This window comes from Lathamus discolor, chromosome 2 (genome assembly GCF_037157495.1).
Source record: "Lathamus discolor isolate bLatDis1 chromosome 2, bLatDis1.hap1, whole genome shotgun sequence".
In the NCBI taxonomy this organism is placed as follows: Eukaryota; Metazoa; Chordata; class Aves; order Psittaciformes; family Psittacidae; genus Lathamus; species Lathamus discolor.
In genome coordinates this window covers 31,038,484-31,064,296 of record NC_088885.1, presented here as the reverse complement: position 1 = coordinate 31,064,296, position 25,813 = coordinate 31,038,484, and the positions used below count along the sequence as shown (strand labels likewise).

General features: G+C 39.5%; 1 protein-coding gene across 4 annotated transcripts; it reads left to right on the top strand.

Annotated features, from left to right (window-relative positions):
- Positions 1 to 4,502: 4,502 nt before the first annotated feature.
- Positions 4,503 to 23,848, top strand: TMEM196 (transmembrane protein 196). 4 transcript variants are annotated; one of them, XM_065666286.1, is made up of 5 exons: positions 4,503 to 4,788; positions 14,966 to 15,022; positions 18,637 to 18,891; positions 20,766 to 20,839; positions 23,102 to 23,176. In XM_065666286.1, the coding sequence occupies exons 1-5, from the start codon at positions 4,642 to 4,644 to the stop codon at positions 23,106 to 23,108; spliced, it is 540 nt and encodes a 179-aa protein (XP_065522358.1). In that variant the 5' UTR covers positions 4,503 to 4,641; the 3' UTR covers positions 23,109 to 23,176. The 4 variants fall into 4 exon arrangements, with proteins under 4 accessions (XP_065522358.1, XP_065522357.1, XP_065522360.1 ...); XM_065666285.1 differs by having other exon boundaries at positions 4,503 to 4,800; XM_065666288.1 differs by lacking the exon at positions 20,766 to 20,839 and having other exon boundaries at positions 23,102 to 23,848.
- Positions 23,849 to 25,813: the final 1,965 nt, after the last annotated feature.

Here is a 25,813-nt window from a genome sequence, read left to right as displayed (position 1 = left end):
TTGATGTTTTGGTGTAGCAGGACACTTAGAATTTGTGAACAGATTTCTGATGTCTTCTGCTGAAGGATTATCCTTCTCCCATCTAGTCAAGCTAGTAAAAGGTGTCTTGAAGGGAACAGACATTCTTACAGTTGTAGAAAAAAAAGTGGGCAGTTAAGAGTAAATCCGAAGTAATTTATACCTGCTTTTAACTTGGGTTATATAGAGTCCATACAGTTTTCACTACCCAACCCAAAGCTGAAAACATGTGAAATTTTCCATCCAGCATCAATGACTGTCACAAATCTTCCAAATTTTCTTGAATGAAAACATGTGCCAAGTAGTTTTAGAATGTCATCAGATTTTTTGGTGTGTTATAAGACAATACCTTAATGACTTGGTCCAAAAAAACCAATTGTGACCTAACAACCTGAACAGCCACATAAGTGCCACAGATCCTAGCTCTGTTGGGGCTGAACTACTCATTCAGAAGAAAGTTTGTCTGAGTATTGAATTTTAAACAGACAAAATCAATGTCAGGTCCTTATCTTCTCCAAGATTCCAGTGGGGTTTGCTTCTCATTTTAGAACATCAGTGTGTGCTAATTTAGAGTATGGACAAAGTAAAGAGTAAAATGTACTGAGATTTTGCACAAAAAAAGAGTGAATGTTCAGTTGTTTTGTACACATTTCTAGACAGGATGCAATTGATACAGCTAGTTTTAGAATTAAATCAATAGGCATCTCTTTGTAGAATCCAAGGCACTGTATCACCCCAAAAACTTGAAAGGTGCTTATTAGAGTGCTGCTCTCCATTGCTTTTGCTTCAGTCAACCTTAATCGAAGGGACCCAGGTGACAAAACAGTGTAAAGTGATGGAATCTGCAAAGTAAGGTGAAAACAGAAGGTGCTTGTTGAAAAAGATTCACAAGCTGTCCTTGAGGGCTGAATTTTTCCATTTCCTAAAGAATGCCCAGTAGAAGTAATTCAGTCTGTGTCATGTATTCCAACATAGCTCAACTAATACTCCTTGGGACTGGCTAGAGAATAAATCCATAAGGTAAAAGAGTAATACATCTTCCAAGATCACTCGAATCTCTATTTATTTGCCCAAGAATTATACCTGCATATTAGTAACACCAACATTTAGGTTTAGTACGTCCCCTCTTGCAACTGCACTGACTTATTTCTCATCTTCTAAGCAGGATGGCTGTACAGTTTCAATTTTATTCACAATTTACCTAGGTTGAATCTGATTTGGTGGCCTGAATTCTGATTTAATGCTATAGTTCCAGTTCTTATTCACAATAAAGACCTTTATAGTATTATTTAAGAGACATATGGAATTAGGAAGTAAACAGATTCAACTACTTTAACAAGATGCGTTCAGCCATGAATACATGCTTGAAAGTGTTACATAAAACTGTTGATTTCCACTGGAGGGGCTACAACTTAGTGTCTCTCCTTTTGGCCATCAGAGCCACATAAAAGGGACTTAGTATAAATAAACCTTTGTGCTCTATTTCTTCATTGCCAGTATTATGTCATCCAATTACCCTTCATCCTGCTGTGTGACTAGATTTTTTTTGTCACAAACCATTTTTAAAGTCTCCAATGATAAAAAAAAATTTCCTTCAAAGAAGTCAAGAATAAGATTGATGTCTTTTTTTTCATTAATACAAGAGTTTAAATTTAAAAATCCACATCCCTCACGGCTCTAGTTAATTGTACTTTGGAAATGGGATTTCAGTATTTAACTTTCTGCAGTAATAATGAAAACTTGCCTGTACATTGAATGATTTTTAGATTTTTTTCCCCTAGTATTTCATCATAATCTTTTTGTTACGGGAATCATAAATACAGAAAATATTTCAAACCAGACAGTTGAGACAGCAAGCAACTAAATAACTCTGGAAAAGAGTGCCTTAATGGTGCAAAGATGCGAGCATGTGCTGAAATGTATGCATGAATAGTCCCATGTGTAGTTAATTGCCTAGATCAGCACATAATGATGATGTAGCACCACAGTACAAATAAACTAAAATGATTACATGGACAAAGACTGTATCTTTTAATTTTAAAAAGATAATGATTAGAATATTAAATTTCCTTCCTGCCTTTATTTGAAAGGGTTCAAAGCAGAGATAACTCACGCAGCTCCTCCTGGGCAGCTTATTAACTCCGTCTGAGGTCCTCCTTAGCTCTTCACATCCCAGCAGCCTGCAGCTTAGGAAGCAGGCACCCAGAGCACTTCTTCTCCTGTCAATCCATTCCAGTTTTATACCCCTGGTTTAATAACCATGGCATGAAGTGATCTCCATCTAGGACACCCTTTCCACAAAGTCTCTTCCTTTCTTCCCCATCTTTCTGACAGTTTATTATGACTGAAGTGGAAATGTTACATAAAACAAGTTGTTTATGGAAATCTTATTTCTGTCACATGAACTCTATCCTGATATGATAGGCATTCTATCTGGCTGCAAGTATTAAATATATTAATTATACATGTCATTATACAGTTCCTCTCTTATCACCACTGGCTTTTATAGTCCTGATAAAATATACTCTGAGCAGTAAAATCGTTGCACCTTAGCACACTTTAACATTTATAACAATCTGACATAATAAGGATACTGTCATTGCAGAAACACCTTCCTACACCCATGTGGGTACTTGAAAATCTGTGCTTTTTCTATCATCTCACATAAATATAGTAGCTTAGGAACTTTAATGCTGTGCCTTGATTTTTAATGATAGGCGATGTCAGGTACCATTTAAAACATGAGTTGAAAAGGAGACAATTCAGCTTTAACTGTAATGCAGCTTTTCCTTTAGATGTAGTCACCTGCTCTGCTTCTCTGAACTGGGAAAAGTGTGAGAAAATAGGAAACAGCTGAAATTTTAAAGTAGAAAACATTAAGATCCTATCTTGGTACCCCTTTCTCTCACTTTAGGGTATCTAAAGAACCAAAAAATATTAAGGTGACAGACTTTGGTGTCAGTCTCACTCCACCCACAGCTATTAGGTATGCAAGATTTCTACAAATCGGAACTAAACTCTGGCATGTAGTGGCGGGTCTAATCTTCTGTGTGTATAAAACCTATGTATAGCTTGCTCTCTTGCACTTTAACAAGTGCTGGTGGCAGTGGTTCAGTGGCTGTCTTCTCAAAGCAAAAGGCACAGGTTTTGGAGCCCAAAGAAATGGGCTCAATCAGGACCTAGCCAATCTTATGCTCTTGCCTCTAAATTGCACCATTAAAATAATGGATAAGTCTAGACTGCCCTTCTGGATTCTGATGCCTGAGTGTAGAATGTCTGTACATGTTAAGAATTCTAGATTTTCACATACAAGGAAAAATTGCATGTATGTTTTGTTTAGAATTTTAAAAATAAAGAAAATTAGCTAAATACTACAGGATGTTGATGTTTTTGAATTATGGTCTAGAGTTTGAGGATACAATTGTTAAAGGAGCACCATTGCCCTGTTGTTCAGGTAAGTGTCCAAAAGTCAGAGATCCATATTTAGGAGAACCAAGGTGCCAGATTGAGTGTTTACATATTACCATGCTGTGCAGCAGATCTGGATTTTAAAACCGTAATCAGAGTGGTGAAGCATTCCCTGTATCTGAGCCACAGGAACAAAGACTGGTACCAAGCAATCAAGCATGGCTCAAGTAGCAGCTCTGAATCTTTTGTGATGTTTTGCTTTGTTGCTCATTTGCTTTAGGATTGACACAGTCCTGGCCATTGTCAGAGTGACAAGAATGGCTACAGCAGTCTTCTATTTTGGTGACAGCATTTTGGAAGAGACCAGGGAGTTTTGCAGTGGTGAGACATAGACTCCAGCCCCTTTACTAATACAAGAGGAAGATGGACTTCCTCCTGAATTCTGGCAGCAGGACCAGGGAGAAGGGAGGCCTGTGCACACCCCGTCGACAGGGCTCCCCTTTTAGGGAAGCGCTGCCTGAATCTGGCTTTGCCACGGCTGCCCGCTGCCTGCCACCCGCCCGATGATGGGGCGCAGGACGGAGGAGGTGTGCTAGCCGCGGCGCCTGGGGGAGGACCGGAGGAAGGCGCCGTGCCTTGTGGCCCTGGGGCGGGGCTGCCGTACCGCCTCGCCTGTGCATTGGGTCTCGATTCATACATAAATATAGCCGGGGTGGGCTCGCCACACTCCTCTCCCCCTCAACTCCCAACCCAGGAAGAGAGGGGGGAAGAGAAATCAGATGGGGGTGGGGTGGGGTGTGGTGTGTGGGTGTGTGTGTGTAAAAAAATCCCAGTGAGGTCATTTCAATGAGAGCGCAGGAAGCGATCAGACAAGGTCGAGTTTTCCGGAGGAGGCGCAGCCCCTGAGGAGCGCGGTGCCGTACGCCGCCCGCCGCGCTGCCCGCCCGAAGCGGCGCCCCTCCGCGCCGCCCCTCCGGCACCTTGGACAGCTCCGCGGCTCTGGGGCTGCGCTCGCCGCCGGCGCGGCGCTGCGCGGAGCTGCGAGAAGCCCGGCTCGGCCCCTCGGCAGCGCCCGCCAGCAGCGGATGCGCCGCTCCGCCCCGGCTGTCGGAGAAGGAACAAAAGTTTGGGGGCGACTTACCGCTGCGGGAGCGCCGGAGGAGGAGGATGCGCGGTTTCTCCGGCTAATCGGGAAGGAAGGATGACCAAGGGAGGATGTGCACGAGCAGCCAGATCATCGGGAGCCTCCTGGTGCTCTCCGTGCTGGAGATAGGGTTAGGGGTGTCCAGCGTGGCCGTGGGGGCGGTCAGTTTCAGCCTGGTCCTCACAGAGCATAAACCTCAGCTGGGAGACTCTTCTCCGGTATGGAGCGGGGTGTGTGTACGTTAGCCATTTCACTCTCTCTTTAACTCTTAATGGTGGTGATCAGACCGTGCGAAGGCATCCCCCTCCCTTCCCTTTTCTTCCCTCCCGCGTGTGCATGCCGTGCCGGGAGCCTCGTCGGGTCCATTTCCAATGTGCATGGGGTACAGTCTGCATAGTCCTGGGACGAGGGGGGAGGCGCGGTGGCAGAGATGTATGTGTGTGGTGGTGTTGGGGGGGGAGAGAGAGCTCTTCTTTCTCACTTCTTTTCATTTTTCATTTTTGCTGTGGGCAACTGAACTTTCCATGAACCCATTCTTACACCTGGGAAAGCACAATGCTTTGAGTGGAACACAGGCCATAGCTTACAATCTTTAAATTGATTGTGAGTTTGGTTTTTTTTAGAAAAAGAACAGCCCTGTCCCTTGTGATGAGACTGTTGAAAAGTGTTTTAAAATAATGTCAAGGGTACCTCAGCTGAGTTCTGAGCTTTTGGAGGAAAAAGAGAAAATTGGAGGGAAAAGGCAAGCTATGTTCTCATGATCTGGGCACTCTGAGCTTCTTGTAAAATGAACAAAAAATGAAACGCCAATAATGGGTTAATAGAAGCAGCATGTTATTATCACAGAGCATTTCTCACTTCTCAAAATTTTTTCTTATTTTTTCAGTTTGAGAGATGCATGTTTCTAGGAAGAATGTTCCCCCAAATGGCTATTTATATTTATGAAACAAAGAGTAGGAAATATTGAATATTCAGCCTAAACATGAGTGGGCATTTTTTAAACTCCAAAACTGGTTTTGGCCAGCTTGGCTTGAGCAGCAGTATTTCTAAAGGGATTATCTGCCCTCCTTGAGGTAAGATGGTAAATGCAAAATGCTCTTGGTTATTCATCATCATAACCTCCTGTAATTTATAAATTCATTCTGACAAAGTGCTTCATGTAATATTCTGATTGTAAATAATTATTAATTATTGACAACAGTCATAAATATTTTTGGCAGTATGTAAGCATACACAAAAATTCTTTACTGCAGAACAAGTAGGTGAAAAATGAGAATGAAGACCAGATAAGATAAGAGTGTGGTCAACAGGTAATGGTATTAACAAAATCATTTCAAAGAGTGAATTTTCTGATTATTGCTAATGAAAAAAAGATTACCCAAAAACGTGTCAATCTGAAGATTTAATGAGCAAGGGCAATATTCTGGGTTTCACTGAAGTCAAAGAGTTTCGACCACTCAGTGAGATCATTATTTTAGGCAGTGATTGCATTTTGTGACAATGCTATCACAGCTGATACCAGTTCATGACGATGCACATTTCCTGCACAACTGCCTCATTCATTTTTATGATTTCTGTTACCCCAGAGCTTGTCCTAACAATAGATTAAGATCCTATTGCATTAGATGTTGGCTCTGAGGACCTTAGTATCAAAGCAAGAGACAGATGTAGGGTAAAGAATGTAAGGGAGTATAAGCAAATGACAAACCAAAATTGATTGGTATAACAGGTGGTTGCATCAACATACCAGCAGTCTGGCTGATTTCAAGCTGTTTGTAGGCAGAGTTTTAGAAAGGAATATGACAGAGGAAAATTAATTGATTTTGCAGATATTTCTAGGAAATTCTTCCCATATGTGAGGGCAGAGTCAGGGAAGGGAACCCAAAGTGACTTGTTTGAAAATGTAACAAGTGGGTGAAGGATGCCCATAACCAGAGCGAGAAGAGGCAGTCAGCAGCTGCTATGAACTGAGCAAGTAAATGAAGGTTGGGTAGGCAAAGAGAGGCCACAAAGAAACTATAAAGTGGAAGAAAACAGTTTGTACCTCATGTAGTAGAGGAAATGAGAAATCACAATGGCATGCAGAATGGGCTAACATAGTTACTAAGGCCTACTTACTTTGTCTTGAACTAAAGATCTATGGTCTAAATTCTCACCATAATGGCACCCTCTTTGTACCACTCCAGCAGTTCAAATTGTCTGATAGGTTGTATTCTTATGATTAGGGGACTAGCAGGTGAGACAGGACAAGAAAGGGGATAGAGATCTACCATTCCAGGGATGCTTAGGGCAATGGATAATTAGGTTCAAATTAAAACAACTGAAGAAAGGCTTGTTTGCACAATTCTCAGAATTGTCCTGCTGCAGAAATGGCATAAACTGCCTTTCTGCTCACTAGATCTTGCACTGAGCTCATGTTGTCTTCATTAAAGAATATGTCTTGCATGAAATATGGCGAGGTTTTTTTGTCCAATTCACACTCTTGAATCAAGATTTTCCTTTGAGAAGTGAACATTAAGGAAAAGAAAGGGACTTTAAAGGAACAAAGCATGCTTTTGACAGGTTAGGATGCAAAACACTGAATTTAAATTGAACAGTGTTGTATCTCCTGTTGTAATTTACCTGGAAATATACTGGAAACTTTTGACCCCGTTCTATCCTTTTATGTGGGTGGAACTCAGCAGAGACCCAAGTTCATAAGGAAGTAGATGAAGACAGCATCACCATGGAAACCTTAACCTGAAACCCTAAAATTTGAGCATCTTAAAATCATGCACATTCTATCTCTTGTATTTGCCTCCCCATAACACTTTGCATTTGAGGCAAAATCAGCTGTCTTCTTCAAAGAGTTGTTCTTATTGTTCACTCTCTCCATTCAACCAGATAATTTAGAAATGTACCTAACTTTAAGCATGTAAATCCCACCCATGGGATTGGAGATACAAGTGAAGTTAAGCATGGGCTGAAGTGCTCTGATGATTGCATGCCCTGCATTATGTGTAAGCAAGCCAGGGAAAGTGGAACAGACAAGAGTGAAGAAACAGAAATCCTAGACAATGTCTACATAAAAAATGTATGGAAAAAGGAAAACAGTTTCTAAATTTGTTGTTTGCATTGGAGTTGAGCTAGATCGAGACAGCAAGAGCTGTTTAAAAGTAGCCAACAGAAAACAACTGAAGATATGACTGGCTTCTCAAATCACCTGAAGTCAACTATCCAATTTATTTTACATGAGGTCCAATCTGTTCTTTTTAAAATAGGCCATAAATGCTAAATTGAAAACAAACAAGAAAAATCAACAAACAAGAAACTCACAAATAAACCAAAAATTCAATCCCATGTAATGTAAGGTAAATGTGGCTTTGATTTCTGATCTTTCTGTTTGTTATGATTATATTGCTATACTTCACAGGTTGTAGTCAGTGTCTCCCAGATTTCTTTTTAGCCAAAATTTAGGCATATTTCTCCAACCCACCATTCCATTTCAGCTATATGATACAACAAACATAATAATGGTTGCATCACTATCACTATGAGTAGTGACTATGTATTCACACATATGCATATGGCTCTAGTTCTCATTTATTCTGCAGTGGTGAATAAATTCTTGCTATAAATGAGATTCTCTTGCAGAGAGAGAGAGAAAAGCCACACCTTTAGCCAAATATGCCATCTATCTTCAGGTGCAAGAGAACCTGATGATTCACTTATGGCTATATACCTCAAGAATAATAATTTCTTCCCCTATAAAGACAAATATCTGTAGTTATTTGAGAGATCTGTGTTCTCTGGGTGTTGGTCAGTCAGTCTGTCTGTCCGTCTGTAGAGGCAGAGATATTGTTTCCATGATGTGTGATTTTAGCAGAGAGGAAGTCTACCTGCCCACTAAAAATCTGCATTTACAGTTTGGCTACAGAAATTTGCTCCAAGTTGGCACTTGAAATATTTGATTTTGATGCTTCTTTTTTTTTTTTTTTTTGTTACCCAGGTTTTAAAGGAAAAGAGAGAGTGTCAGTCAGTATGAAACTCTCCCAGAGCAAGAACATAATTTTAGATTGTTAAATCAATGTTGGTGGCCTAGAATTATAAAACATTAAATTCTTGCATTTAGTTTTACTGCTGCCAAGTTTCCTTTGGAAAGAACAGTCAAATTATTTCTTTTTCTTTTTTATTTATTTTCAAAAGAACACTAAAAAATTCACTTTATTGTTTAAGATGCAGACAAAATACAGATGTGATCCTACTTTAATTTGACATATGCATTGCATTTTCATCAAACTGACCATATTTCTGGTTGGCTCCTGCTCCTGACAAAAAGAATCACAGCACTGCCAGTGAGCTTAGTGGAAGCTGGGGAGAGTTCTGTACCTATAGGTGAGGGAGGATGCATCAAGTGTGGAATCTTCTCACCTTGCATGAAACCAGGACAATTCCCTCCAGTTGAGTGAATTTCTCAGTCTTTCAGTAGGTTTTCTTTATCATTCAGGCACTCCAGAAACATAAACCAATCTGGAAGACAGTCTGTCCAAACGTACTTGTAATCCCTGGGTTGTTTTGGGGAGGATCTGTTGAACATAGACTGACTTAAGCATATACTTAAATGTTTTCCTGAGGTAAGACTTTAGTTCACCTGCAAGGAATAATCTTTATTACTTTCTGAGACAAAAAAATATCATACTCTAAATGTTTTATAAAAAGAAAAACCAAACCAACCAAAAAGCTTTATTTACTGTTTACTATTCTGACAGGACCTGAGCAAGGAAATAAATATCATTATTTTGTGCTGAGAATTTCAGTGCTTTGCCAGACGATCAGAGAATTTTTGAATCACTGATTCAAAGATTTCCAGGTTCAAGCACCCACTTTAAAATTTCCTTGAGCATTTCTAAAAATCATTTTCCATTTTTATAGCATCTCTGCAGGCCTAGAACCAGATGAATGTAAACACTAATCACAGGGACTCGGATGAAATTTAAACTGCTTGAATGTGGCTTGAATCAGTGGGAACTGTAGCACCACCTGAGCTGATATGACCAAACAGCACACTACCAGGTCCAGGTATTAGCTCAGATTAGACATGTTTTAACACTATGTCTCACTTCAAACAGCAGAGGCCCCCTCTCAGCATGACAGATTTGGTGGCACATAGGGTTCAGCTGTGGCAATGCTGTTGCTTCTGCTTCTGGTTCTGGATGAACTGCAGCCAGCTGGACTTTCCTATTCCCACAATCCCTTGCATGGGACAACAATATCTTTAGAAGTTTTCACTCCTCTTTTGCAAAGATTGTGTTTCTTTGTGGAGGTGATGGGCAAATTCGCTATCTAGGTTCACATTTTTTTACCCGTTGGTATTTTTATCTAGTTTGACACCTTTGTTTTCATGAACTGATTCTGTGCCCTTTATGCCTACTCTAAGAAAACTTAATTCTTGTTTTGAAATACTTCCTTGAAGAAGAGTTACAATTAGAAATAACTCCTCCACTCTGTTCATCCATTAGGGATTTCAGCTTTTTTCTCATCTGGATGGAGTTAAAGTAGCAAGATTATTAAATTGAATGGTTCTTTCTAAATATTACTAACTTCAAAATCCTGGGTATTCTCATGACAGTCACGTGTTTATACAATTTTAGCGTAAAACTAAACTTGACAAGAGTAGATAGAAGTAAAAATACTGATTCTGTCCTGATGCATATTCTTCCAAGTAGAAGATTATTTGAATAGATATGGTATGCTTGCATTTTCACTTTGTTACTATTCAAATTTGGAATAATTTCCCTTCCTCTATTTCATCAGATACATATGGATGACCCAGAAACCTGGAGGGCTTTCCACAAAGTGTATGTGGTTTGGGTTTCTTTATCATGAACAAAGACTAGGGATCAAGCATATTCAACTGTTTACTATTTTCTTCAGCCTCTCTCCAGAAAGATTTTCTATAGAGGCAGTTTTCATTTTCCAGGGAATTGCACACACTATTGCTTTTGCCTCTTCAAAACAGAAGAAATAAAGGTTTCTTGGAGTCAATATATAAAATAAAAATAGTTCCTTTTCTTCTGCACGATGGAAACCAACAAATATCTGGCTTTCTGCAAATATAAGTAAAACTGAATCTTTTTTTTCAGACTACCAGTAAGAAAGCCCCTTTTTTCCAGGAGAAAGTGAAAGAGGTCAAGTCTTCTGTTCCAGAATATATGTAGGGATGGATCCAAACAACAAAACTTGAATCTAAATTGAGATTTCAACCTCCCTATTGAAATTTCTAGGTATTTTGATCTGAGACTTTGTTTCAAGCCCATATTTAATATAAGGTAGATTAAAGCAGGCTCAAAATAAACCTTCTCCTTTTCTGGGAGGTCTTTGGTTCCAAAGTTCAATAGACCAAAAGAGAGATTTTCAAATATGCATATTGAACATAAACAGGCACAGCTGCAGCATGAATGGCAAAGACTCCAGAGAAAAACAGACACTACTGCATCAACTTAAAATCACACCAGTGCTATCAGAGGGACTCTGACTCTGCTAGGTCTCTGGCAAATCTTTACTGAAAGAGGAACTGAGGCACACACAGCCCACTGAGTCTTTAAGTAGCCTTTGTGCTTTGTAGTATCTTTTTTGAAGTTTTTACCAATCGCCTAAAACTGATTCTGCCTGTATTTATTATTGGATGATACATTAAGTCTCTACCTCCTTTGCTAGTCTTGACATGAAACATAATGTATCATAGGAGGTATGAATAAGTCTGAAATCAAAAAGTAACCCCAGATGCAATGGGGACTGGTTGAACAGTGAACTATGAGATTTTGGACCTTTTAGCCTCTCACAGTTTTTCTAATGAAAAATAATTAAAACAAAAGTCCAGCAGTGAAGTATTTGTTTCTGTAAGAGAATAATTGCAGTTAGTTCCCTCTTGAGTTCTTTAACTAGAAGACACCTTATTCCTTGTGTATATGTATAAATGTTGCATATGTACAGAGAGAGAAAATACATACAGGGTATACATACAGGCCCTGATACAGTAAAATATTATCATAAAGAATCACAGAATTATACATTATCTCCAGTTGAAAGGGACCCATAATTCCCCACCAAATCCAACTCCATGTTCCTTGCAGGACCCCCCTAACACTAAATTATATAACCAAAAGTGTCATCCAGACACTCCTTGAACCCCAACAGACTTGGTGCTATGATCACTTTCCTGGGAAGCGTGTTCCAGTAACCAACCACTCTCCCAGCTGAAGAACCTCTTCCTAATGTCCAACCTGAACTTTTCCTGCTGCAGCTTCATTACATTTCCATGGGTCCTATAGTTGGTCAGCAGACGGAGTAGATCAGCACCTCCTCCTGCACTTGAGGAAGGTGTAAACTGCAATGAGGTGTAAACTGCCTTCTCCAAGCTGAACAAACCAAGACCTTGTCTGTTCTTCATAAGTTTTCCCTTAAGGCCCTTCATCATCTTGGTCACTGTCCTCTGGACACGCTCTAATAATTTATGCCCTTCTTATATTTGAAGTACCCAAAACTGCGCAAAGTACTGGAGGTGGGGCAGCACCAATGCAAATATATTGTGGGTTAATCCTTCAACTGGCTAGCTGTGCTGTGCTTGATACATCCTAGGACACTGTTGGCCTTTTTGGCTGAAAGGGCACACCATTGTCTTTTCAACTTGTCATCAAGCCAGACCCTCAGATCTCTTTTTGTGGAGCTGTTTCCAGCCTCTTTTCCTGCAATATTTATGTATAAGAAGGATTACCTCATTCTAGGTGCAGAATCTGGCACTTGCTCTTGTTTAATTTCATATGATTGGTGACTGCCCACCTCTGCAGTCTATCCAGGTATCTCTGTAAGGCCTCTCTACTTCTGAGGGTGTTCACAGCTCCTCCTAGTTTACTATCATCGGCAAACTTAATGTACATTCAACTCCTGCATCCAGATCTTTACTGCAGGTAGTTCTTCAGATACTTTGACAACTATGGAATACAGTAATCACCCCTTGTTTTTGAGAAGCCAGTACCTTAGGGCCTGCAGATTAGCTCATTCACTATTCTTTGGATTTCAGCTGGGAAATACCTTAGGTAATATATAAGTATATGGCACTACATAATAGTGGTTTGGAAGGATGTATTTCCTGTCCTTGAAAAACAGTAAAGAACAGCAAAACTTCCAAAACTTGTGGGTTCTCACGCTGAGTGAATCTGTAATTTGCATGTTGCTCCTTTGGTCATATGCAAAGCTACTATAACTTGTCAACTGCATTCCCTTCTGTCTAGCAAAACTGTACAATGGAAATAGAAAGTCTTCTTCATTTGAAAACAGTGGTAATAAAATATCATTGGCTCTAACAGGAGAAGAATTAGAGCATACTTGAAGAGAGAGGTGACCTATTATTTCAGCTTTGAAGGTAAATCATCAACCCCACAGCGTTTTCAACTAGTTAACATACACATATTACAAGTTGAAACTAGTTTTGATAGTATCTTCCACATCCTTTCTTTAAGCTCTGCAGAACTCATTAATTTTTCTCTATACAAAATTCTCCTTTCAGTGCTATTCAATCACTACAAAGAGAAATTATGTTATTAATCATCTGCTTTATCAAGTCTGACTGAATAGAACTTAATTACAGTGATATCTTTTTTTTTTTTTTTTTTTGAGGCTTCTTCATTAATGCTGAGAAATACAAAACATTACATGTGAAAATCTGAAGCATGCCTTCACTTGAAATCAATATGCAATGGCAGGACTGGGAGTGAAACTCCAAAACATCACAGAAACCTTGAGTGAAAACTTGCAGTTCAGGAGTGATATTTCTGAGCTGAAATCTCTCCTTCCTGTCAGAAAGGGGTAGAGGAAGCCCTACCTGTTGGCTTTTTGATTGTTAGTCCAATAGGTGAGCTGTAGTAGCAACCACCAGTTGTATGTCCTGGTACGTCCTGATCCATTCAGCACCATGGTGTACATGACCCAGCCTTCTCCATACTCAGACTGGTATGAAGTTCACATCCCATGTTTAGTGTAGAAGTAAATAATATACAAAATTTAACCATATTCATTGTGTGCAACTGATTCAATGGACCTAAGAGTAAAAATATATGTTAAGGTTTATTCTTAGCTATATGCATGAACTACTTTATTTGGTGGGAGATAAACTATGTAGTAAAGCACCACCTCAAATGAGATACTGAAGTTGGAAAATTCTGGAGGGTAAATGTGAGGTACAAGCAATATATTACAAGGATCCTGAAATCACGAATGATGTATAGAAACTGCAGAATTCATATTTTTTTCTTTATGTAACAGTCAGGCCTGTTTGGCGATTTAACCCTAAATTAAGGTCAAGCAGAGCCTTTTGCTAGAAACACCATCTCCATGCAGAATGAATGTGGGAAAATCCATTTTCAAAGCTATAAAATTAAGTCCCAGTAGGGGCATAGGGTTAGGTTTACTGAAAATAAGAAGCACAGATTTCTTAATAAAGAAGTTTATGAGGTATCAAAGTAATCTTCTGACCGTATTATAAACACCTGGAGAAGGCTTTACTGCTTTCATCCAACTACTTTAATTCCTACCACAACTGTTTCCTCAGGGACTACTTTCTGACTCCCTCATTAAACTTTCTTTGTTAGGGGACAAAGAGATGCTCAGAGGATGTCATCTGTCACTAAAGGTCACTAAAAAGCATTAGCGTCATTGTTTAGGATGTTTCTGGTTTTGTTAATTAGTTTTTGCTTAATGCTTGATGCAACAATTAGTACATGAGCTTGTGAAAGGGAGCTACATGAAAAGGTACAGATACCTTCATGCAAAGTGAGCTATCTAGAAACAGGTTTTCCTGCATGCTCAGTGTAGCTGCACTCATACTTTACACCTGCACCCACAGAGGTGCATGAATTGCATTCTTGCCCAGAGTTCCAACAATCCATGTATGACCCCCTGGTGGTACAGATGGCAGGATCAGGCATTAAGTACATCAGCAGCTTGAAAGTAGGTGATTTGGATCACTGACTAAAACTTGCTAAACTCATCTAAACAAACCCCAGAAGAGTAAAAAGTAATCTTTTGCTTACAACATTGATTTTGTTTTGTTTTGGGTTTTTCTTGTATTTTGTTTACCTAAGCAGCTTAAAAGTAGGTTTTGGTTGGTTGTTTTTTTTTTGTATGAGTAATCATCTTTAACCTGGCTTCTCATTCCAGTCTCTTCTTCTCAGATAAGTGTGTTTATGTTTTAGTTATAGCTTCCTGAAATATAAGGTTTGTGATAAAAATGCTGACAACTGTAACCACTGCCTAACGTACCGTTGTGGTTAGCAATACAGCAATTCAGCAGCATGTAAACTTGAGATCTTAAATGATGAAATAACTGTTGTTTTCTTTTTGCTTTTTTTTTCTTTGCAGTTTCTGCTCTGTGGCATATGTGGAATATTGTGCGCCAAAAAAAAATCTGGACTTGTTGTAAGTTTTTCCACTGCATATATAATACCTAAGTATATATAGAAAGGCATACTTATCTAACTTGAAATCCTGTTACTGGGGGCTTTCTGTGTCCAAGTGTTTCTGATAAAAAGTCTGTACAATTGCAACTTGGCAGTCCAAAAAAGCAATCAGCACTTTGCATTAATCAAACAACACAAGGCAGTTCTGAAATAGCCTGTTTAGGTCATACCTATTTAAGCCATGTGTCCCTATTTATCCCAGTGTGGATAAACTTGGATGGAAAACCATCTGACAGAAATTTATGCCAAGTCAATAAACCCAGGACAAAAGTTAAAATCATAGAATCATAGAATAGTTAGGGTTGGAAAGGACCTCAAGATCATCTAGTTCCAACCCCCCTGCCATGGGCAAGGGCACCTCACACTAAACCATGTCACCCAAGGCTCTGTCCAACCTGGCCTTCAACACCGGCAGGGATGGAGCATTCACAGCTTCTCTGGGAAACCCATTCCAGTTCCTCACCACCCTCACAGTAAAGAATTTCTTCCTTATATCCAATCTAAACTTCCCCTGCCAAAGCTTTAATCTGTTACCCCTTGTCCTATCACTACAGTCCCTGATGAAGAGTCCCTCCCCAGCATCCTTGTATGCCCCTTTCAGAGACTGAAAGGCTGCTATTAGGTCCCCACGCAGCCTTCTCTTCTCCAGGCTGAAAAGCCCCAACTTCCTCAGCCTGTCTTCACATGGGAGGTGCTCCAGTCCCCTGATCATCCTCGTGGCCTTCCTCTGGACTTGTTCCAGCAGTTCCATGTCCTTTTTATGTTGAGGACACCAGAACTGCACACAATACTCCAAGTGAGGTCTCCCGAGAGCAGAGTAGAGGGGCAGGATCACCTCCTTCAACCTGCTGGTCACGCTCCTCTTGATGCAACCCATGATACAGTTGGCTTTCTGGGCTACGAGCACACACCGAAGCTGTTCATTTTCTCATCGACCAACACCCCAAGTCCTTCTCCACAGGGCTGCTCTGAATCTCTTCTCTGCCCAACCTGTAGCTGTGCCTGGGATTGCTCCAACCCAGGTGTAGGACCTTGCACTTGGCATGGTTAAACTTCATAAGGTTGGGATTGGCCCACCTCACAAGCCTGTCAGGGTCCCTCTGGATGGCATCCCTTCCTTCCAGCATATCAACCGGACCACACAGCTTGGTGTCATCGGCAAACTTGCTGAGGGTGCACTCAATCCCACTGTCCACGCTGCCAGCAAAGATGTTGAACAAGACCGGTCCCAACACCAATCCCTGAGGGACACCACTCATTACTGGTCTCCAGCCAGACACTGAGCCATTGACCACAACTCTTTGCATGCGGCCATCCAGCCAGTTCTTTACCCACCAAGTGGTCCACCTATCAAATTGACGTCTCTCCAATTTAGAGAGAAGGATGTCGTGTGGTACAGTGTCAAACATTTTGCGTGAGTCCAGGTAGATGACATCAACTGCTTTACCCTTGTCCATCAGTTCAGTAGCCCCATCATAGAAGGCCACCAAATTGGTCAGGCAGGATTTCCCCTTAGTGAAGCCATGCTGGCTGTCACCAACCTTGTTGTTTTTCATGTGCCTTAGCATGCCTTCCAGGAGAATGTGCTCCAAGATTTTGCCAGGTACAGAGGTGAGACTGACTGGTCTGTAATTCTCCGCATCATCCATTTTCTCCTTCTTGAAAATGGGGGTTATATTTCCCTTTATCCAGGCATCGGAACTTCACCTGACTGCCATGATTTTTCAAATATGATGGCCAGTGGCTTAGCAACTTCATTCGCCAGCTCCTTCAGGACCTGCGGACGGATTTCATCAGGTCCCATGGACTTGTGTACATTCAGGTTTTGAAGATGGTCTCAAACCACATCCTCCCCTACAGTGGAACTAAGATCTTCATTCTCACAGTCCCTGAGTCTGCCTTCCAATACTTGGGTGGTGTGGTCAGAGACTTTGCCAGTGAAGACTGAGGCAAAGAAGTCATTGAGAACCTCACCCTTCTCCAAATCCAGGGTAGCCAGTTTTCCTGATAGCTTCCGGAAGGGGCCTACTTTGTCCCTAGTCTGTCTTTTATCCGCTACATACCTACAGAAGTTCCCCAATAATGTCACTGGATTCAATCTTCTGTCCTTCAGAAACCAATAGTGGGCTGCCACATCAGTGAGGCTACTGTCCAAGTCTGATTTTAGATATCATAGCTGTTCACTGAATAAGTTCTTTTTGCAATCAGAATCACAGATAAGCCAGTTTTAAAGTGATGGTGGGTGTTTTCTCTCTCTTCTAAGAATCAGAAGTACAGTAATTTTTCTGACTGCAGAAAAATGGTGTTATTACTTCACAAGTCATAGCAAAACTTCATGTTAAAGACATGATCCTATTATAAGTGATATCTGGTGTAATTTTCTGCCAGCTTGATTATTCTGCCATATACAGATGGAAGTCATATAAAACCAGCACAAGTGTGAAGGGAATTAAGATCTCTCTTAGATAATTTTTGAATATCAATGTGTTATGCTAACCCTGTTACAATGGCAATCTCATTTCTTAAAGCATATGGACCATAAGCTGACTGTCTCATGGTCTTATAAAATAATCACTTCCCAGTGGACTGCAACATACAGCCTGAATGCCACATGCCTGACAAAACTCTTATCCCAGTTATGTACAGAAGTAGTCTCTAAGGCTTCATAAATTTTTCCTACCACAGTAGATAAGTATATATACAAAGCCATATTGAGTAACATCAAAGATCCATCTAGATCAACATCTGACAGGCCATCAGTTTCAAAGGAAGTAAGACAGCGGTTTAACAGTATCTTCATAATAAAGTCTTTTGCTCTTGAGTCATTTATGGCTCAAGGACGTCCTGAATCAGGGTGGCATCTTTGTGATTAAAGTGTTAGGAGGTCTTCAAACATATCTCATTAACAGCAGCCTGTATCACATCCTTCTAAAGTTTCCAGAAGCATTTTAACCAAGTTAAAAAAACCAAACAAGCAAACTATCACATAGTCACCACACTGACCTTCTGTAAGGTTTCTTTGTTGTTTCTCTTGCTTCTTTGTCTAGCACATTCACCTTGAACATTTTTGATGTCCCCACAAAAGCTGTAGAAAGCCTTCAAACTGCTCTCTGATTGAACAAATTAGAACTGAACAGGAGGCAGAGTCAGATGGCACACAAAGCAAGAGAGATTCACTAAAAATGCATGAGGCATTCACTCCTGAAGAGTGGTGAGAAACTGCACAATGGAAAATTATGACACATTCTGTCATGATATAGTTTTGGATGAACTGCTAGAAATCAAAAGATTTGTGTCCTACTAGTCCTTCCATTGACTAAACTCATGACCAACTCATTCTACCCAACTTTATCTTACATGCAACATCAATCTTAACTCTAGTACACCAGAAGGTGTTGTATTCCCTTGGGGCTCTATGGGAGCTGAGAAAGTTAAAAATTAGTGTCTGTGCAGTGTTTTGCAGCCCATGATGCTACTGAAACATTGAATTATGGCTAGTCTCATTTTTCATATGAATGAATCTGTCTCTGAAAAATGTTACTATGACATAACCTCTCTCATCTTTCCTAACAGATGATACTTTTTTCTGCCTGTTGCATCTGTGGACTAATCGGAGGAATCTTAAATTTTCAATTTCTTCGTGCTCTGACAAAGAAGTCGTCTGCTCTTTATTCTTTGCATCTTACCTCCATGTCTCTTGCATGCATTGGAATTGGTGGTTGCACCCTTTCTTCATGGCTCACTTGTCGGCTAGCCAGCTATGAACAAAGGCGAATGTTCTCAGAAAGAGAACATTCATTGCATCACTCCCATGAAATGGCAGAAAAAGTGAGTTGTGAGTCCTCCCTTACTTGTTCCGCTTCTCCTAAAATGCTACTGTATGTGTTAACGTGCACAATGGGCAAGAGATGTACTCAGTTTTCAGTTTTATATGAGAAATTGCTTCTGGGAAATTAAATGCTGCAATTCTGTGTAAGCTTTATTATGTTGCATTATACAGAGCTATTTTTAGGTAGTGGATATTTGAAGTACATCCATTTCAATGAAGTACATCCATTTTCAACATAATTCCATTGTATAGCTATTCAAGGGTTTAGCTGCTAAATATAGTACTTCATAAATAATGTGAAGCTTTATTAATATGGATTATCATGTATTGTACTGTGAAAAAGCACAGAATGCTTTCTGTAACCACATCATTGCATGCTTCCAGGATTTAATCAATTTCTTCCTCTCCTAACTACTCAGCTTATAAAGTAGGTTATTTAAACGCAAAAGCCACAGTTCACAAACCTGGATGACTAAACCTAAGCACCTAAGGGCATATTTAGATACCTAAATGAAACTGGTCTGATCTGCAGCACCACTGAGCATTTACTGCCTTTCTCTGTTAAAAATAAGCTTACCAAGGTGTCTAGGTCTATGTTTAGATTCTGAAATTTAAGCTTCTGAAACTAAGCAAGTAGGGTCAGAAAATTAATTTAATACAATTCTTGAAATCAGCTCATTGGATTTACAGATCTGTCTAATATTTGAGGAGTAAAATTTTAACTGACACCTTGTGCTTTACATTTGGACTTTGTATCCAATGCTTTTCATTTGAGAAATGAGTAGAGAAGGGAACAAAAGTCAAGTGGACTGCCCAACTAAACCTCCAAGTGCAAGTTTGTGTTACAGTTGAATTCAACAGTCCGTATTGTATCTACTGAGACCTCTGAATAGCAGATTGAGGATTAATTCACTCAGAATGTAGAATGTTTACAGATTCTCTGACAAAACATGACATAGCAGTTAACAGTCCATGAAGTAAAAAATTACTTGTCAGTATCCTTTGGTTTCTTAACTGACATGAGACTCCGAGTAGAAATATAAAATGAATTTACCTTAGATGTTTGAAATGTATTTTTAAAAGTTTAATAGTACAGGCTAAAACTATAACATAAAGTAGGGTGATAAAATCAAGAGAAGAGATACATTTCTCCCTCTCATTTTAAAAAGAAGCAGAATTCTGGTCAGCTATGTAGGCAAGTATGACTATTGTCTTACAGATGGTAGGTTAGACCTTGCTTTTCAAGGAGGCTCTTTCCTCAATAAAGACAATGATGAAGCCCATTTGAAATAAAAAGAGAGAGAAAGTAACAAAGAATTGGCCTGGGAAGAAAAACACCTGCCAACCCTACCAATTTGGGCTGAAGATGACCAAGTATAGCAGCAGTTTGCTGTCCTTTCCTGGACTGTTTTAACCTAATGAACTTTTAGACACATAGTAGAGAGGACTGCCAGACGTCCACTTATCTTGGGTGAAGGGCCATGATGCACGTGCAGAGCAGCCCTATAGCACATGCTCAGTGAATGTGGGATGTGCCTCACCAATGGAGGACTTCGTGCAAGTGTGTTGTAGATTCAAGTATGCATGTGTAGACGGTCTGATCTGGGACTTCTTAGACCTACATACAACCTGTGGACTGCTTGCTGCTAACAGGTTTGAGTACATTAGCTCAAGTCATGCCCCTAAAAACTAACGAAGGCTACTTAAAAACTTACATTAAATTAGGCCCTGATGTAGAAAATGGCTTTAAAATGTTTTATATATAAGGCTATTTTATATATTTCTACTATATAGATATACGGTAATATAGACATGTACTGCATGTGCATTTATTTGTGCTATATTTATTGTATAATTGTTATATTTATATTAGAGGTTGAGGGGTATTGAAATAACCGACCTGCCCAGCTGCCCGGTGGTGCCCCCGACACCAGAGTTACCTCCAAGGTATGCTGAACACTAGGGAGCTACCATGTTGCTATGTCACTTCAGGAAGGGCCACCTCTAAGATGAAGTCATAGTTTCAGCTCATCAAAGTTGGCTGATACTGTGATGTCACTCTGAGTCAGGAATGGTGCTTCCAGGTAGTGACATAATTCCACGTGGTGAACGCTGTAGTCTGGAAGTAAGTTGAGTATTTAAAATATTCACCCTAGTAAAAGATCCAAATGCTCCTATTTGGATGTTTCAACCATTGACTCACTCTGCTTCTAACCCATGTGCTCCTCCATTTCTTGAATTCAGCAGCATTTTTTAATTTATTAATACATTTATTTTTGTTAATAGAAATACTGGGGAATATAAATGGTTTTCAATATTTTCTGAAATTATGATGATATTCTAATAGCTGATGTCTCCAGGGGATTCAAGTGACAAAGCTGACAAAAGGAAACTTACATGTACTTACAAATAGTCTTCTGACAGATCAATACTATTAACATGTATCTGACTGATAGTTAATATTAAATGGCTTTGGTATTCCTGGTCTTTTTCCTAGCTGACTGATATCTTCAGCGTAGATCCAACAAAAGCAACAAAGGCTTAGGCACCTTTAAATAGGCAAAACATAGTTCCTTGTTTCAGAGCAGATAACCCCCAAACTGGGATTCAGAGTTCAGTGTTAGGTATGATTATTCCTCTTCAGCATATGAGAATGCTGCAAGGCACCATACAAAAGATCCAGCACCATCATCTGACAAAAGGAGAGGTGGGTGCTCGAAAACACTCAAAATTTGGTAACTTTAAGTCCCTTATTTTGTCTGAAATTTATGTTTGACACAAGAGTATTAATTGGCAAGGCTACTTGGTTTGATAGCCCTATGTTTACTTTGTAGAGAGGAGTAGGATATCCTTTCTTTCAAAAACTGTACAGGGAACAACTGAGTCTTGTGATCTACTTTAAAATGTAGCAGGTAGCACATGAGGGAGAAGGCGCCAGTGCTTCCACCTTATGTTAAACTCTTAAGTTCTGGTCTCTGCCCCACAAACTATTTATAAATAAAATGTTATGTATTAAAAGAAGAGAGAGAAAGAGTCAGACTACGAATTATGACCCGGTCTGAGAATTTCTTCTCTTTACCAAGAATCTCAGCTACTATTCTATAGAGTCAGGCTCTTTCTGTCTTTCTCTCTGTTTATCCCAATGAATCTTGCTTTACTTTTTTCATAGTAATTTCCACAAGAAGGAGGACAAACAAATCCTTTTTCTTCAACATTTTCTCCAACTGTACCTAGAAGGTAGAAAAGGTGAAAATAATCTTTCCATGCAGAGGAGAGCTTTTGGTTCTTGTGCAAATATTTTAGAACTGGTCCAACAGTGGCACCTCTCCCTCATCTACCTGAATTTTTAAAAGAATAGAAAAACTGCGTTGTTATGTGCCCATTCCTCTTGGCATAGCTGGATGTTCTCTGTGATATGTCATTGGACTCAGGTAACAGATCATTTCTGCATCCAAATTCAATGTGGTACAAAATAAGCCTAAAGCCGCTCAGAGTAAGGTACTTCTGAGCATAAACCACTTGTGGCTTAGCAGCCTTCAAGGTCAGGGAACTGCTTAATTAATGTAGCTGTCTCCCAGCAAACAAATCTTCCTTTAGGTGCTTTAGGATTCTGACTCATGATCAGGTCAGTTTACTCCAAGATGACTCATCTGCCACTTGGGCGGCAATTGATGAACTGCTGAAAATTGTAGTCTGGCATATTAAGTGCAAAACGAAATCAATTCCATCGTAAACCCCTTAGATCCTGTTTGGATCTAAACCTACTTGCTAAATGTCTACCCCAGCTAGCATCAAATGGCATCTGTTCGTAGCACGTCAGCACAGAAAAAGGTTTGAATGCAAGCAAACACCATCTTCTTCCTTTGTAGATTAGCACACAAGCTTGATTTGATGCACTTTCAAAGGACAATGCCACAAAACTTGCACAGATGCCATCAAGGCTGTACATGTGGTCTGAGAGTAATGTCCAACTCATTCAGTGTCAATGGGTCTATTAGCTTTCAAATGTATTTAATTTATGTAGGAAGAAGCATGATTTCTTTTTTTTACAGTGAGATTTATCATGCCAAATAAAAGTTGCAAAGTTTTTCTAAATGTTTGAAATTTGGAGTTTGTTTTTTTTTTTTTTTTTTACAAACTCAGCTAATTGAATTTCAAAAACCATAACATAATTGTAATATTGATCAGTCTTTTCTGTTCTTGTTCCAGGAAATGACAGACAACCTAAGCAATGGTGGCCCACATCTGATTTATAATGGAAGTATATACTAAGAGATATTTAAAAGTTCCATGGAAAGAAATGGGTTTAGAACTTTCTTCAGGAAAAAAATAGACTCCAAGGAATTAAGAAAATAGAACTATCTTAGCTTTTATGGCCCCAATGTTACAACTGCAGAACAGCACAGTTGCATTTTCCTTTTAGAACCATGTTCAAAATTTGTCTCCTAAACATTTTGAGGATATACAGTATTTATTCATTTCCTGGCTACTATCTTTTCTTTTTCTTTTTCTTTTTCTTTTTTTTTTTTTTTTTGTCTGAATAACTTTTCAGAATTCTGTCAGTATTTGAAACAGACTCCTCAAGACTCTTCTTCTCAAAAACACTCAAAACCAAGAAAAAATTAACCAAACTGGGCTACATTTAGCCTGGTCACAGCATTTCTAAAGAGAAGAGAAGAGGGCAGAGGAAGGATGGCTCAGGGGAATCTTTTTCTCCTCCCCACTTAGCAGCATCTGGTGTAATACGATGGCGTCAGATCATCTGGCATGGTACCAGCAACACAGCTGCACAGTCCTTTTTCCAAATGCATCCAGCCTCAATTTTCCCAGTAGATCATATCAAAAGAGAGTGCAAATTACTCTTCCAAAAGGCTCCCATTTCACATTCAGAGTGTAAATGAAGTGTGCTGAAAACACCACCAATGTCTTTGTTTTGAAAGACAGAATGCTCTAAGAATGCCATAAATCAAAATCTCAACAATGCCTTGTTGTAAAGAAATTGTAAATATTTCCAATTTGTGAATGAAGTATATTTCGTAATTTGTTCATAAAAGATAACAAATAAAATTAAATCTAAGTCACAGATTTTAAAGAGTTTTTCTGGGGGTTTTCCTCATTAGAAAAATCCTGCAAAGATGAACATGCTTGCAGTTTTGCACAACACATTGAAATGTTCCTAAAGGGGGGAAGCAAACTCAGAAAGGAGAAAAATGAAGCCTCAACAAAAGCATAGTCGAGGTCAGAACACACTGGCAAGGTCTGCACACCCGCAATAGTTTGGGGTCTGTTAGAGCAGTATATATGTTAAGGAAGCAGCTTTAATTGACCCCAAACTTTATTGTAACACCTATAGGCTCATATAGCTGTGGAAAATAGAAGATGTAATCTGTAACAGAGCATATACAGAATAATATTAATATCAAACATTTAAATAAAATCACTCATATCTTACATAGTGAGTCTTCGTGCTGTAAAGCCCAGCACTTCAACATGAGCTTGAGATGTGAGCATTATTGATGACTAGCAACATTTGGTGATTTGTACCCACGTTCTCAGACAAGTGTGAATAGTCTTTTTGTTATTTAAGCCATGCTATAAAATCCTCCAGAAATTACATTAAATTGTTTTGTGAATCTGTATGGCATAAAATGATCTTTATTTTAATTATCTTAGGATTTTCTAAGTCTGTAAGGGAGTTTCCCATCTAATTGCAACATATGAAACATCATCACTGTGATTTAAGTCTTTCCAACTTCATGCAAATTAGTTGGCTGGTTAAGCTTGTAAGTCAAAAACTGATCCACCTTCTAAGGCTTCTCTTCACTTACCTACTGTCTCAAAGGGCTTTTGAATCTTCTCAAAGGCTGTGATATACTAATACGTATTATGTACATTAGCAATTGCTAATGAGACTGTTGAAGTTCATAAAGAATACAGATGCTGTCGCAGCAAAAGTATTAGATGCTAAGGCACCTCTGCTCAAGGAAAGTGCTTCTGTTCCCAGGTCCTACCAGCCTTTAGACTGTCTCCCTGCTACATTCCAGCTTTGGGCTCTTTATAGGTGCTATTGCTTCCTCAGCTAGATGCTCCTCTTCCTCAGCACTAGGAAACATGAGATACATCTGTCCGCAGTATGTGCCCCTTGTGAGAGAACTTTTGTTGCAGCCCCGGACACAACTCCTCCAAGGCAGGACTACTGTCTAAATGGGCTGCAGAGTTTCACACAGGTTGAAGAAATACGCACTGGACATAGAATCAAAGGAGGTGGTTCTGTAAGATTCCCTTCCTAACTGCATCAGTACAAATCCTTACTATAACTTATGAAATACAACCACATCACTTCTGATGCTTTTCAGGAGGTGCTGAGAGTGGAGGGATCTGGACTCCAGAGAACAAAAGATTCAGTTGTATAGGGGTTTTCTTATTCTTCTTTTGCTGCCAAGCCTGTAGAAAAACTGGCTGGTCCCTGCATTAATAAAAGCTTTGAAAAGGCAAAGCTAGAATTCAAAAGACTTAGGAACAAATGCGATGAAGACTGCTTCTACATGAGACATACAAAGAGGATCAGAACTTTGAAGTTCAAAGTAAATTACAATAATACAAGGAGGGGGAAGGGGAATTCTAGGAAATGCTTCACTTCATTTAATGAAGTTTTGTTCCGTAAGTGCATACGGAGTTCAACTGTAATGGAAATATTTTCTGTATGTTTTCATTACCAGTACAGTTGAAAGGACACTCATTCCACTTATCCAACTGTATGAAAAACAAAGCTTTCAGTTTTCAGAATGTGACCAGCAAACATTTCTGCGCCAATAGCTTGTCTTGCACAATCTTTAATATATATATTTGTTGCATTCAGACAGATTCCCTTTGGATGGTCTAGGGAGGTAGGAAGAAGCAGGTCAGATTCAATAAGAAATT

Coding starts and splice junctions, on each gene's coding strand:
- TMEM196 (XM_065666285.1), top strand. CDS start 4,642: ATGTGCACGAGCAGCCAGATCATCGGGAGCCTCCTGGTGCTCTCCGTG. Junction 4,801..14,965: donor CTTCTCCGGTATGGAGCGGG/GTGTGTGTACGT, acceptor TTTTCTTTGCAG/TTTCTGCTCTGTGGCATATG. Junction 15,023..18,636: donor AAAAAAAATCTGGACTTGTT/GTAAGTTTTTCC, acceptor CTTTCCTAACAG/ATGATACTTTTTTCTGCCTG.